General features: G+C 41.7%; 1 protein-coding gene across 2 annotated transcripts in view; it reads right to left on the bottom strand.

Annotated features, from left to right (window-relative positions):
• NTPCR (nucleoside-triphosphatase, cancer-related) overlaps window positions 1-15,999 on the bottom strand; it is a 29,806-nt gene that overhangs the window by 2,808 nt on the left and 10,999 nt on the right. Inside the window, exon 4 of one of the 2 annotated variants that reach the window (XM_003940786.3) lies at window positions 6,080-6,289. The exons of the other annotated variant lie outside the window; for it this stretch is intronic. Coding sequence (XP_003940835.3) covers window positions 6,080-6,289 — 210 coding nt within the window. The remainder of the gene's footprint in view (window positions 1-6,079; window positions 6,290-15,999) is intronic. 2 annotated transcript variants of the gene reach the window in all.

Here is a 15,999-nt window from a genome sequence, read left to right as displayed (position 1 = left end):
CTGGGAGCTGGGGACAGGAAAAGGAAATAAGAAAGACTGCAGAAAGAAAAAGTAACGCCAACCATTCTTTCTGTCTGCACTGGAGTCTTAAGAGAAAGAAAGGGAGCTGACTGGACCGGAACCCTGGCCCCTGCCCAGTGGCTGTAGAGGGCCCTTGGTAAGAATTTATCCTGGGCACAGTGAAGACAAGACTGTGAGCTCCATGGGATCAGAGGCCACATCTCATTTATCCTGTGACCTCCAGATCCAATCCCTTGCTTATTAGGAATGTTGGCGGCCGTTCCCACAGTTTCAAGGAAATAGATGTGGTTTTCTTTTGCTTTCTTGCACATAGTTATATACTAAGAGGCATTTCTTCCCCTGCCTGTTCCATCCATGTTTTCAGGTTTGGGGCTGTTAAAGTCAGAACATAAGCAGGACCTGGTATCTGGTATTGCATCTGTGCCCAGCAGATCAGTCAAGTACTGTCTCTTACAGTACCTAGACCAGGTGTCCCCAAACTACGGCCCGCAGCCACATGCGGCCCCCTGAGGCCATTTATCCGGCCCCCGCCGCACTTCAGGAAGGGGCACCTCTTTCACTGGTGGTCAGTGAGAGGAGCACAGTATGTGGCGGCCCTCCAACGGTCTGAGGTACAGTGAACTGGCCCTCTGTGTAAAAAGTTTGGGGACGCCTGACCTAGATCAACCAGATGGAAAGACAAACTGGCAATATCATCAACCCAACTTCTTATTTAAAAAATCAAGAAGCAGGAAAGGGAGACTGAGCAGGGCATACAGACACAGGTCATATTAAACAAGTTAGAAGGCAGTGAGATAACACTGAAATAGCCTGGAAGACCAGATAATATCCACTCACTACTGCCAAGAACAAGTGCATCCCATGTCTAAACAAGAGACTTAATCATACTATGAAGCTGCCAGCTGGAAAAAGATCTAAAGGTGTTGATCACATTGCCAATGTTATAATATTTACTAGAAGGCAGCAAAATCAATCAATGACACACTCACTGGGATACAGTGGGATAAAACTCAATGGAATATAATGGTAATAACCTCTTAGAGTTCTGAAAAACAAATTATTGAAGAACCCATAAGTCAACTGCTATGGTTTGAATATGTCCCCCAAAGTTCATGCGTTGGAAACTTAACCCTCACGCAAATAGAGGTGGGACCTTTAAGAGGTGATTAGGTCATGAGGGCTGTCCCCATGAACGGATTCACGCCATTATAGTGGGAATGAGTGAGTTATGGCAGGAATGGGTTACTGATAAAACGATGTTTGGTTCTCCCTCTTTTGTTCACTGCGAAAACTCCAGTGGATAGAACAGTACCTAATATACAATGGGTACTCAATATTTACTGAATAGAGGAATGAAAATATTCCATAGCAAATTTCCTCTACTGATGCTTTACTAAATAATAGGAGGTGCCAAAGATTCTTATCAGTGAGATTTTATTTTCCTTACCAGGCACTGTTCTTTTCTTTTTTTTTTCCAACTACTTTTTAACACATCAGAGAATGTTACTGTTTTGCTTCAACTGTCAAAACGTAATTCTTGAAAACTCAACAGAAGAATAAAAGCCCACTATACTCACTCTGTTTTACTCTTTCCATTGTTCTTTCTTCATTCCTGATGTTTCAGGACTCCTTTTACCATTTCCTTTCTGATAACAGAACTTCTTTTGGCCATTCTTTTAGAGTGGTCTGTTGCAACAAATTCTCTTTATTTTCCTTCATCTGTGAATGTCTTACAGAATTATGAGTTGACAGTTGTTTCAACACTTAGAAAATGTACCACCTCCTTCTGGCCTTCATGGTTTCTGCTGAGAAATCTGCTGTCACTTATTGTTTTTATCCTAAAGGTAAGGGGCTGCTTTCCTTTCACTGCTTTCAAGACTTTAATTTTCAGAAGTTTGACTATGGTATGTCTTTGCCTGAAGTTGAGTTTATCCTTTTAGGGTTCACTGAAAATGTATGTTTACGTATTTTGCCATATATGACAAAAATGCAGCCATTACTTCTTCAAACACTTTTTCAGCCCCATGCTCCTCTCCTGGTGCTACAATGACATGGATGTCACATCTTTTGTTACAGTCCCATGGGTCCCAGAAACTCTGTTCTTTTTTTTTAAAAAAAAGTGCTCTGGCAGGTAGTTCCTATTGTTCTACCTTCAAGTTCACTGATTTTTTTCTTCTGTCATCTCTATTCTGATGAGCCTACTTGGTGACTTTTTAATTTCACTGTTGTATTTTATAGTTCTAAAATTTTCATTTGATTCTTCTGTCTTCTAGATTTTTGCTGAAACTTTCCAGTTCTTTGCTGAGACCATTTTTCATTTGTTTCATGTGTGTCTGTAATTTTATAAAGCATTTTTATGATGGTTGTTTTCAAATCCTTGCCCTATAATTCCACTATCTGAGTCACCTGGCTGTTGAGATCTGCTGATTGCCTTTCCTCACTCAGGTTTAGGTATTCCTGATTCTTGGCATGACATATGATTTTCAGTTGTGTTGTTCCTTTGGTCCTTAGGTTCCTAGCCAATCTGCCTTTTTCTCTTCAAGTCTTCTTATGCTTTTCTCTTCACCAAGGTTTTTGGCTGCAATTAGCAGGAAAAATAAACACAAGTGTGTCTATTCCATCTTGTCTAAAACTGGACGTGTTCTTAGGTGTTTTTGGAAAATAGTCTGTTCACCCAACATTATGAAGAACAGTAAGTCTAGATAATATTACTAATTTGTGTGGTAAATTTCCCCCATATCATGAGTTCAGTCTCATCTTCACACTATGCATGTTCAGTTGGTAGCAAGGGGAGGCTGCCTATGATCCCTTTTCATAGCTTATCTTCTTACCTGGAACGTTCTTTCTTCTTTTTCCCATTTCCTCCTTCAAGAACCCACTCAAGAACCACTTCCTTTGGACACCTCTCCCCACCACCACTGCTCATTCAGATCTCTCCCTTCCTTGCCCCTAGATTTTTATTGCCCCATGTTTTTCTTGAGGCCAGAGATCATGCTTCACAAGTGCCTAAACCACGGAATGCAAAATGCTGAATGTGAAGAACACTCTCAAAAATGGATTTCAATACTTTACTGCATATGAACAATGGAAAGAACCCACAACTATATCTAATCCAACTCTTAAGTTTGCAGATAAAGAAAATGAGTTTCAGGCCGGGCGTGGTGGCTCAAGCCTGTATTCCCAGCACTTTGGGAGGCCGAGGCGGGTGGATCACAAGGTCAAGAGATCGAGACCGTCCTGGTCAACATGGTGAAACCCCGTCTCTACTTAAAATACAAAAAATTAGCTGGGCATGGTGGCATGTGCCTGTAATCCCAGCTACTCAGGAGGCTGAGGCAGGAGAATTGCCTGAACCCAGGAGGTGGAGGTTGCGATGAGTCGAGATCATGCCATTGCACTCCAGCCTGGGTAACAAGAGCGAAACTCCATCTCAAAAAACAAAACAAAAAAAAAAGTTTCTTGGCTAGGCACAGTGGCTCATGCCTGTAATCCCAACACTTTGAGAGGCTGAGGCAGGCAAATCGTTTCAGCTCACGAGTTTAAGATCACCCTGGGAGACATGGTGAAACACCATCTCTCCAAAAAAATGCAAAAAAAATGAGCCAGGTGTGGTGGCACATGACTGTAGTCCCAACTTCTTGCGGGGCTGAGGTGGAGGAAGGCTTGAGCCTTGGAGGCAGAGGATGCAGTGAACCAAGAGCATGCCACTGCACTCCGGCCTGGGCAACAGAGCCTGACCTTGTCTCTCTCAAAGAAAAAAAAAGAAAGAAAATGAGGTTCTTGATTTATAAAACTGGAACAGGCCAGGCACAGTGGCTTTCACCTGTAATCCCAGCACAAATTATTCTGGGCAACAGAGCAAGGCTCTGCCCACCCCCTCCCAAAATAATTAAGTTAAATAAAAAATAAAATAAAACTGGAACAGAGGAACCATACAAACTCAAACAACAAAAAATAACAGGGTATGCCAGTCCCTATCTCTTACATAATTAACTCAATGCTAATCATTTTACTTACAGATCATTAGACACAATGATTACCTTGCCTGGAGAATAATTTTGAGTCTGAGAGAGGAAGAAATGTGGTATGAGCCAAAGACACAAAGTTTATTTCTGGGCATCACAGTCAGCTCCCTTCAATCCTTCCTTAGGACTTTTAGATTAGATTAGTTTGCAGAGCTAGCCAATTCCTTGAGTCTAACATTAGCAATTTCCCAGTCTTCCCACCTAGAAGCTATCTGACTTGAAAACTAATTTTTTTTTTTAATGATCTTTCACTATTCATTGTGTCTATTTCCATGGAAACTCTACAATCACAAACAAAACCTCTAATGTAGAGGCCACGTTAAGTAAAGGATGACAACATGAAACTTTGAAGAACCCCACAAACTTTTCAAGGCTCTCAAATGTCACCTCCTTGAAGAGACCTTCCCTGATCACCTTTGCTACTCCTGCCCCCAACTACCACATTGCTTGGTTTCTTTACTTTTGCCTTTATCAGTATCTGCTTTATTTGTCTGTTCACATTTTTGGTATCCAGCTCCTTTACTAGAATGTAAGCTTCATGAGAATAGGGACTTGGTCAGTCTCGTCGACCACAGTATCCCAAGACTTAGAATGACACCTAGCATACAGTAGGTGCTCAATCATAATTAGCCAAATGAATGAATAAATAAATGAAGGAGTGCATATATTTTTCCAAGTCTGGCTGGTCTAACCCTAATGGCTGTTTACCACCACACTCCAGAATATTTTGGTGGCAACCAAAACCATGTAGATATTGCCACTGGGGCCAGTGGGTCAAGGTAACATTTTACTCAGTGATTAAAATGATCATGATGTAAGGTGCTCACAGGTACTTACCCTCCACTCCCCCTGATAGGAGGGGTCCTGCCTGCCTGACTCGTTCACTTGGCACTTGCAGGGCCAGGGAGCTTTTAAACTGAGGAGGGGAGTGAGGCATGTGAGCAGAGCTCAGCCAAGAGCACAGCTATCACTGACTCAAAGAAACTCAGGGCAGGGGCGGGGAAGAGGCAATATCTGACTGAGAGGAAAACAGAGGGACAATGGGGGAAAGAAAGGCAAGTTTTTAGACAAAGTGCCAGCAATGCCACGAGCCCCTTATGATTGGCTCAGACGCTGCCACTGGCTGACAAGCCCCAGCCCCTCATCTCTCACATGTGGTCGACAGCAGTGCTCCTCAAAGTGCGGGGGACCTAAAAACCATGTGAGAACTTGTCAAAACACAGACCATGGGCCACCCCGCAGAGTTTGATTCCTTGGACCAGGACAAGGCCCCCTCCCAGGTGACGCCCATGCTGCCATTCTGCAAGCCTCACAGTGAGCAGCAGACCCTCCAGCTGCACTGGCTAATGCAGTAGCCACACAAGGCCACAGAGCACCTCAGATGTGGCCAGTGTGACGGAAAAACTGAATGTCTAATTCAATTTAAATTTGATTATATGATTAAATAAATGTTTGTTTATATGATTAAAATCAATTTAAACATAAATAGCCAAATGTGGCTAGTTGCTACTGTTCTACACAATGCAGATGGCAATTTCCCTTGCTATGGGAAGTTTGACTGGACGGTACTGCTCTTCAGCATCTGGAGGCTGTGCCTCCGGCTCTATCCACAGCCTCTTTTCCCCAAAAGCAGAAGTGGGTCAGGTTTAAAAGAGAAACCTTTAAATCAAAACAAAAAATATTTGCCTCTATATCCCAACCTGACCTATCAATCTGAGAAGAGTTAGAACAAGCACCTTAGATCAGACAGTTCTGATGCCAGAGAGGTCCTGGTGTCTGGTGGGAGAGGTGGAAGTAAAAAACAGCCCCAACAGCTGAGACCGTCAGAAGGCTCCCCTATAAGCAAGTTTGTATTTTCATCAAGTAGAGGTACAACTTAAGTTCTATACATTTCTAGAAAATCAGACTCACCTGTATTTCAGCATGAGAGGGAAAAAATGGTCACTTAAAACCAACAATATATTTTGGAGCCATCTGCCATTTTAGATCATCTGCTCCATTTCCACAGGTCATGGAAGACTGACTGTACTCACATTAAACACCTTCACGTCATTTCTGTTTCTGATTTCTTCGACAAGGGCCAGTGGCTTTCCTTTAGGAACTGGGATTGTGCCAAGGATTATAGTCCCCGGGACAGACAGTGTCTGACGAACAGCTTGAATGAACGGCTGGCTGAAGAGCTCCATCTTCCCAATCTCATCGATGATGCACACTCTTTGCTCTGGGCCACTGTTGGAGTTGGCCTGAAAATGACAAAGACATTCAGAAGGACACCAGAGTTACATTAATAAAAGGGCCCATGGGTCCCACTCCCCAGTCACTCACCAACCAAGTAAAAAAGACAGACACCTTTTCACTGATTTCGAAAAGTGACATACCATCCCACAGGCCATCCCTGGTACTGTGCAGGAGGGGACTGCACAAGGGTGTGTGTCCCAGGAGCTGGGAATCATTAGGACTCTTGGAGGCTGGCCACCATGCCTGTTACAAGTGGGATTTTCAAGAAAGTAATGGGTCATGAGAAAAAGACCCTCATGTGGATAGCTGAGTACAGACGAAGGAGGTCAGAGAGTCAGAAGGGCATGCCCAGCATGAGAATTCCTGGAGCCCAGTGATGCCAACTTTGTCATTAAAGCACCAGGAGTAGCAGATAGATGATGTCACTAGATGGTAAAATACTGAAATATGCATGATGCCTGACAAATGATGGAACTCCACACCCCAGAGGAAACATTGTCTATCTGAGACAACATTTTTGAGACGCGATCCCCCCTAAAAAAAAGTGTAAAATGTATGGGCCTTTAAAAAGCTAGAATCTAAAGTATTACAAAATGGCCTGATATTTAAGGAAAATCATGCATGTGAAACTGACAATTTAAAAGCCCAATAATAAAGTATTCACCATGTTTAAAAAAAAAAAAAAAGAAAAAGAATCTGAGGTCTAAAGCGTGCAATCGTACTTACTTTTTTCCCCCTTAATTTTCACTTTTTTCCATCAACCCTTATGGACCAATTATGAAACGCACAAGCAGCTGCCTACAGCAGTTATCTCCTCCCCAGCAAGCAGGGAATTTCGTATGGCTCAAAATGGAAAAAGAGGCCATTATTATCAATAAGGGCTCCCACACTTGCTTTCTCATTTCTTTTAAACCTGAGGTATTTGGGTGCCACTTAATTTCTGGCTGTATATATATAAAGCTTGGTCTCTGCCTTGGACTCCTTCTCTCGAATCACTTGCTCTGGGGGTAGAAAGGTACTATGCTGTGAGGATACTCGGGTAGCTGACACTGAGGTCCATACGGTGAGGCACTGAGGCCTCATGACAGCAGCCAGAAGGAACTGAGCCTGCCAGCAACCACATGAACAAGCTTAGAGGCAGGGCCCTCCCAGGCAAGCCTCAGATGACCATAGCCCCAGACAAAAGTTTGACTGCAACTTCAGAGCCCTACTCAACAGCTGGACTGCAACCTCAGAGCCCCACCCAACATCTGAACTGCAACCTCAGAGCCCCACCCAACAGCTGGACTGCAACCTGAACCCCACCCAACAGCTGGACTGCAACCTCAGAGCCCCACCCAACATCTGAACTGCAACCTCAGAGCCCCACCCAACAGCTGGACTGCAACCTGAACCCCACCCAACAGCTGGACTGCAACCTCAGAGCCCCACCCAACAGCTGGACTGCAACCTGAGCCCCACCTAACAGCTAAACTGCAACCTCACAGCCCCACCCAGCAACTGGACTGCAACCTCACAGTCCCACCCAACAGCTGGACTGCAACCTCAGAGCCCCACCCAACAGCTGGACTGCAACCTCACAGCCCCACCCAACAGCTGGACTGCAACCTCACAGTCCCACCCAACAGCTGGACTGCAACCTCAGAGCCCCACCCAACAGCTGGACTGCAACCTGAGCCCCACCCAACAGCTGGACTGCAACCTCACAGACCCACCCAATAACTGGACTGCAACCTCAGAACCCCAGCTAAGTTGTACCTGGATTCCTGATCCTCAGATACTGTGTACAATAATGTGTTTGTTGTTTTAAGCTGCTAAATTTTGAGATAACTTGTTCCATAGCCACTATAACTAATACACATGTCCCCTACAGAAAGCCTTCCTAGAGAACGCTGATAGGACTTTGGTTGATTCTTCCATGGGAGGGACACAGTAGAACACGTAATAAACACTTCAATGAATGGTGAATGGCAAAAGCACCTTACATGTTTGTATACATGATTCTTCTGAAAACTGTATGTAAAGCTGCTCTTCACTACAGTTCTAACTCCTTAAATAATGACAGCAATACAGTCCCAGACGGCATGTCTGAGTTAAACTGGATTTTGTTCAAATTCCAAAAGCCAAAGCAGCGTATGATACAATGGTAGGGATCAGTGGCAGCCAGGGCAGCCAGTGACAGACGGGGCTGTGGACCCAGATCCTAAAGGCCTTTGATGGCACACCCAGGGGTGGGAAGTTTCTCCCATGGCTGAAAGAGTCTAAGCCAGGAAAGATCTCAAGTTGTGCTAGAAAGACTGCTGGCTGTGGACTCAGGAACACATGTTAGACTTTTTTTCAATAGACAATATAAGATGGTGGGTGTCTAAACCCCAGCTGTGACTGCACAGAAGCAGCAGTGCACAGAAGCAGTAGAGTAGCTTTTAGGTAAGCAGTACTCTATTTTCCTACTGCATATTGTACACTTATGAAATATTTTTCCACTCTTTTTATTAGCTAAAAGATCAACAAGGAGTCCATTGTAATCACCCAAAAGAGTTCTGAACAATCTCCGCACTTCTGTGTTTCTGACATGCTTCATTTTTGCCTCTCGATTAAGTTGATCTGTACACATGCCTGGTCTCCCCACTTAGGGCAGGTACATGGTTGTCCTCATCTGCGTCCTTCCTGGGGAACTTACCAATATCCCAGAGCTGAGAACTGGGGAGCTGAAGGGGCAATGTCACCCTCCACCAGTGGGGTCGGGGAGAAGGGAGAGCATCTATGAAGTAAGTCACTACTTATTTCAAGTTTTTCCTCCAAAAACGAAAGCCAAATTTGGAAGAAATAAAACAGCTATCAACCACCTGTCTATGATAATAAAAAAAGACAACTGCACAGAAGGTTTCTGTCTTCCTGGGAGCATGCCACCCCAACTGGCCTGACTGTTCCCAGGTGCTGTGGACATTTCGCTGCCCCCAGAGATGATGAGTAATTGTGGATGTCATCCCTCTGGAGGCTATCATCTAAAAGCCAAATAAAACCTATTCTGGCACCTCAAAATGACAGTTTTGGAAGGTGCCAAATCAGACAAGAAGTGATATGAAAGAATGTGTGTGTACAGACACATGTATTTATTTGACTGCATACATGAGGGTAGTAAAATGCACGTGGCCACGTGTAAATACACAGGTACTGGTAGAAAGTGCATAGCTCTTCAACAACCAGCCTTCCTGCAATTCTCTAGAACATTCGCCAGTGAAAGCTCACCAACATTTATTTAAGTTTCAGCCCACAAATATTTGGACACACATGCATACATTACCTTCTACCAATTGGAAATCCTCATTTTAGAACCTTAGCTTACATAAAATCCTCATTCTGTCCAGATTTAGGGAATTTTATAATTCTGAAACTTCAGGAATCTCAAAAATAAGTCTGTGATTTTTAATTAAAAATGCAAGTTATTCACATTCAATTGAGAGAAAGATGTCAGACACTGAGCCACTCTGAAGCCTGTAGACACTCAGCTTGCTTTTCTAAATAGCACATGATCATATACTCAACGTCTTAAAAAAAGAACCACTGTAATGTTTAATATGGTTTTATTTCTATATAAATTCAAGCAACTGTAGAGGGAAACACAGAAATAAGTAAGTAAACACTCACCCCCTTTACACTGTTCTAAATTGACAGAGACATAGACTTAGAGCACTAGGGACCCAGGTTTGAAGATGGTCAGGAACAACCTTCCACCCCCAGCCCCCGTGGTGGGAGAGTCCTAATGAGCTCCCAGAGAAACTCCACCTGCAGCTGCTGGAGTAAGGAGTGTGTAAAAACTGTAGGTGGGTCTCAGCCACGTGGTCATAATCATGACGCACACACGATCTGGAGTGTACACACCACCTAGGGCGCACCCTTTCCTCCTCTCACAGCCTCTCCACAGAGGACAACCAAAGCAGCACTGCCTCCCAGGGCCACACTTCCATCCTATGTAACACACTAGCCTTCCTGGCCATACCCCCAACAGGCTTTCATTTCAGCTGATTATAAATGTTCAGCCACAAAGCACACTTTTAGTTCCCCTGTTCTGGGAGAGAAGATATTTCCTTAGATAGAGTCCTAAAATTGACCAGGGATAAGATAAGCTATGAATAATTGTATAACTTTAACTAACTTTGGTTACACTCAGCTGGTTTGCTTTCCAGAAGCAAAATTAAATTGTCTTAGAGCAACAAAATATCTTCATATCAATTATAGCAGAGACCTAAAAATACTGTGATTTTTTTGGGGGGAGGGGTTCTTTGTTTATTTTTATATGCACTTTTTAAAATACCAAGAGCATATAAACATAAAATAATCAATTTCATTTAGCCAAAATACTTGAACAAGAGCAAAGTGGTCTTTGCCTTATTCTGAATTATTTGCGTAATAAATATTTCTAGTGGTCAGGAGGCTGAGGCAGGAGAATTGCCTGAACCCAGGAGGCGGAGGTTGTGGTGAGCCGAGATCGCGCCATTGCACTCCAGCCTGGGTAACAAGAGTGAAACTCCGTCTCAAAACAAACAAACAAACAAACAAACAAAAATATTTCTAGTGGTATTAAGGTTAATTTTAGGAGGACTGTTTGGTTTGTTTTATTTTAATATCAGACACACAGACTAGCTCCTGAGCTCACCCGTCTGGGACAGCAAGTATTGCAAGTCATGAGAGTGAATAAGGAGTGTCTGTCAGAATTTAGGCAGCAAAACTGCAGCCCTTCCCCCAAACAGCAACACGTTCTGGGGAAGCAGAAAAACAAATGGTGATAACAGCAGCCATCTCTGAGTCAGCCCACAGTTCTTCGCCCACTGAAGTTATTAGCTAAAAGTGCAGGGCTCCAGTCAGATTTTACGTGTTTATTCCAAGCCTTCAAGTTTCATAATCCCTTTGCTGTCTGGTGGTATGTGGACTGTGAGTCTCCAGGGCACAGCCAGGACATGGTGTCTAGACTACCCGATGGCACCTCGTAGCCCGGCCCTTCCCCAATCAGGCATACTCTGGGCAGAAGCTGCTCCCCTGGACATGCCAGAGATCCTCACATCAGTGTCCAGACAGACTAGTTCTGAGGCTTTTCCTGGATATCCTTTCCTACACGGCCTCTCAGGACTCATGCGGGCTTACTCACATGGTCACCTGACTGAAGAGCATTTGAATGGTGCCCATGGGGTTTTCCAAGCTATCTTGGGACTGAATCAATACCTACTGGCTGAAAGTCAGTCCAGTGGGATGGAGAGCCCAGTATTACTTGTCCTCCTCCTGCTCTGAGCACTTGGGACTGCCCTGGACATTTGGGCTCCTGGGACTCCATGATAGATTACGACCCCACTCTGGCCCCACTCTGTGTTTCAGCTCCCTGGCAAACACAAACCAAATTGTGATGGGAGGCTCCTCCCAAGATACTGCCATTCATCACCTCAATTAACTCCTCCAGAACATAATCACAGCTATTGCTCTGCTGAGCGCCTCCTAGGAGCCAGGGGCCAAGGCCAAGGTACCTTACAAGCATTACATTCGGTCCTCCCAGCAACTTCACATAGCAGGTATCAGCATCTGTTTTACAGATGAGGAAATGAAATTAGGCATTAAGAGATTTACTCAAAAATCACTGAGAGCACAGTGACAGAACTGGAGTCAAACCAGAGATCACCTGAATTCAAAGCTCTCTTCCACACCCTACGCGCAATACACCTACACACTTTCGTCTAGGAAATAAAGAACAGCATCAAGGAAAATGACCTAACCATGAAGAAATCGCTTTCCTCTTCAATAAGAAGGAACGGCACTCTGGTGTTTAGGGATCTACAGAGGCATAGGCACAAAACTTCAATTTATTTGGAGTAATCCTATTGCTCTAAATTACTCAAAAAGAACTCGTATTTTGGGTCTGAGAAAAACATTACCAAAATCATTTCATCGAGTCTGGATAGCAAATGGCCCACTGCAGTAGCAGACATGATGGAGAGCAAAGGGACCTCTCTCCTTCACCAGGAGCACGTCCCTGTGCAGATAGTAGAAGAGCTATGACCAGGTATCCTCATATGTCCACCTTCCTGTCATTTCTTTATCACCTGACAGTGTTTACAAAAACTAAATTAAAAAAAAAAAATTTCACTTGCTTAGTTTAAAAAAATTTTCATCAATATTTAAATGTTTGGTAAATGTTTGGTATCTTTGATACCTGATATCCTTTTCATTAGAAACTGCCCAGAGGAGAAAAAACTGATTGTTTTTGCTATAATAAAATGCTGATGGCTTGTTTTTCTAATGGGGCGGTAACCGGATAAATAGGTAACTGGATACAAATAGAAGTACAGCTTAGAGTAGGAAAAAACTCAACTATTATGGCTTTTTCTTAGTTTGGTTTCAATGTATAGTAATTTTATGTTTGTTAATTACTGCTCACCTTACTAGAGAAAATATTTCAACAGAGAGTAGTTAAATTTGCTTGCCAATTAAGGCCTCAAGAGAAAATTATTTATATCTTAAGATGATCCAATAAAGTTTAGATAAAATTAGAATTGGCTGGGGGAAATCTGATGAGGAGGATGTGCATGGTCTCATAGTATCTCCCCACTCACTGCTCATTAGTGCCAAAGGGGAAAAAATAGCAACTATACAGTGAAGAAATAGGACAATTCCTTGATCAGGTAATCAAAATTAATATCACTAAGCATCACATGCCTCCAGATGAGATACTGGAGAAGGATGCATCATCATTTATGGAGTATTCTAGCTGACTCTGGTCATGAGGAAACATCAGAAAAACTCCAAAAGAGGAGTGTTCTATTGAACTAGAACTATATTCTTTACAAATGTCAAAGTCCTGGAAGGCAGAGACTGGGGAAATGTTCCAGATTAATGGAAGCTCTGAAGATGTGATAACTTAATATACCACCTGACCCTAGACTGGATGTTGAACTGGAGGAAAAGAAATGTTACAAAGAATATTAAGTCAATTGATGATACTAATGATAGTTTACTAATGATAGATCAAAGTATTTTTAACACTAATGATAGATTAAAGTATTTGTTCAATGTAAGATTTACAGAGCTTGATAACTATATTGATTATGTAAAAGCATATCCTTATTTTTAGGAAAAATATATTGAACATTTAGGAGTAAAGTACCTTGATGATTGCAACATATTCTCAAATGGTCACCCCCTTCCAGCTTATATATTTATACACACACACACATAAGCACACTCACACACACTCCAACACACGGAGGGAGAATAAGCAAACGAGGGAAATGATAAACATAGGCGACTCTGGATAATGAGAGTATACAGGTGTTCTTGCACTATTCTCATAAGTTTCTCTAAGAGTAAAATTTTATCCAAATGAAATTTAAAAATTATCAGTACAAAACACACATACACACACACACACACACACACACACACACACACACCCCTATGTACTTTCTCAGTACCAGATTCAAGAAAACAACCAACTCACCCCATATGAACTTTCTCCTAATGGAGTATGGAGTTTTAGACTGATATGCATGGGAGACAAGAGAGAAGAAAGTGCTAGAAATGGGACAAAGTGGGTGAGGAAAAGGGAAAAAGGCAGCAGTTTATACAAACTCAACACCACTCCAGCTTAAGGAGCATGCAACTCTGTGTTTCTTGAGAGTGGGCTGCAAGAAAGGCATGAAGGTATCATAACCCAGGGCAAAAGCCTGCTTAGCATCTAAATCCACAGAATCTCACCAAGACCAGCAATCAGAAATAATAAAGCCCAGTAGAAATCATGAAGATTTGCCATGAAAAATCTTGCAAAATGAACTGCAGAGTCAACTTCATACCGAATTTTCAATTCATTTTCTTATGTCAATTCACTGCAGGAATGTCTTTACTGACAATTTAAAAACTGATTTTCTGTTTGCAACAGATAGCTTTTAATTTCCCTGGCTGATCCTGCATTACATACTTGTGGTAAGTGAGGTAGAGAAACAGAAGCTGAAGGAGAACAAAGAATCAAATGCTACAGTTGCTAACAGCAATGAAGGAAATTCTAGCAATGCTGAGGTGCTTGCCAATCTTTCAAGAATGCATCCTGACTAGAACTTGGTTTTCTGCATTCTTTCTAAAGCTAAGTGGCCTGAAACACTAAGGAACACTTCCAGATCAACAGTCTAAAAAAACAAAAACAAAATACTTTTCCCTAGACAGGAATCCTCTCACCTTCAAAGGAAGTTTCTAAGATTTTCCAAAACAGAGTCTATTTCAGAATCAAAAGTAGGTCCTGCTCTCAAAAACAAATACACTTTAAAGCCTTATTTTAATCAAAACAGGAAAATACAAGGTTCAACTATGTTGGTTTTCACTGGGTGTTCTGATTCTAGTTTACTATTCATTCCACAGATTTTTGTAAAAAATGACACTGTTCACCTGGAAAACAAGGCTTTGAGTAGATGTCCTTTTTCTTGAAAACATCATAATCTATTGTCATCATTCTGTGTGAGTAGGAGATATTTTGAAAACTAATAAAATGTTAAATCTTACATTGCATCAAATTTTAATAAAGCATTCAGGGTAGCTGTCAAAAATGTCATTATGTAAAAGCCCAGCATTATCTCTTATCAGCCTTGATCATTAGAAAACAGAAAAAACAATCCTAACTCTAGTAGTACAAGAAAACAGGAGAGCCCTATGAATAACCTCACCAAGAAAAATTTTAAAGAAATTAATGAAGAAAGAGAAACATGATTTTGGCTGTGGAGAATGAAGATTATCTGAAAAATTAAAATAGCCTTTATGTTAAAATAGCTATAGTTCCAATCACTCCACAGAAGACTTTTTTTAATGGATAGTAAAAGTCTTGATTATAGTTTGCTCCAGCTCTACCACTTATACAATCAGTGTGTCCCTGAGCAAGTAACTTTCTACTCTATGCCTCAGTTTCCTCATCTATAGAATAGGAATATAGTGATAGCGTTCTGAGGATTAAATGAGTTCATGCCTGGCATTTAGTTTCCACTCAATAATAGTTTACTGCTACTAGTGCCACCATTACTACAGTTTCTGAATAAGATCATTTTTGCAGAAGAAAAATATAAACAATTACCATGGTAATTAAAATACTATGGGACTAATGCAAGGATCAAACAGATCAGTGGAAGAGAACAGATAACGCTGTAACACTTCACATACACACACGCACATAGAGTTTTAATATAATTAATTAAGCATAAAAAACTAATTATAAATGGGTTATTTAACAAACAGTTTTAGTAAACTGGCTAACTATCTGGAAAAAAAATCAGCTGGGAACCTCATTGTATATCATACTCAAGATAAATCCAAATGGATTGAAAACATAAATGTTAAAAAGAAAAAAAAGCATAAAGAAAAAGAAATATATAGGTAAAATTTTATATAAATTTGGAATAGGGACAAACTTTTCTGTGTTGAAGGAAAGAAATCACCAAAGTGAAGTGATAAACTGAAAAAAACAGAATCAATAATATAAAAAGGCTATCTGCTTTATAAAAGATCTATTTAAGCCCAAAGAAAAGAAATGGGAAGAGCGATGGATGAACAATTTAAATTAAGGAAAACTTAATGAACAACTGAAAAACACTGAACCCCATTAGTAACTGAAAAATGCAAATCAAAGCAAAGCAGTGTGTTTTATATTGAAAATAAGTTCAGTGCTCAGGGCTGGCAAAGTGCAGCAAGACAA

This window comes from Saimiri boliviensis, chromosome 14 (assembly GCF_048565385.1).
Source record: "Saimiri boliviensis isolate mSaiBol1 chromosome 14, mSaiBol1.pri, whole genome shotgun sequence".
NCBI lineage: Eukaryota > Metazoa > Chordata > Mammalia > Primates > Cebidae > Saimiri > Saimiri boliviensis.
This window is presented reverse-complemented; position numbering and strand designations above follow the sequence as displayed.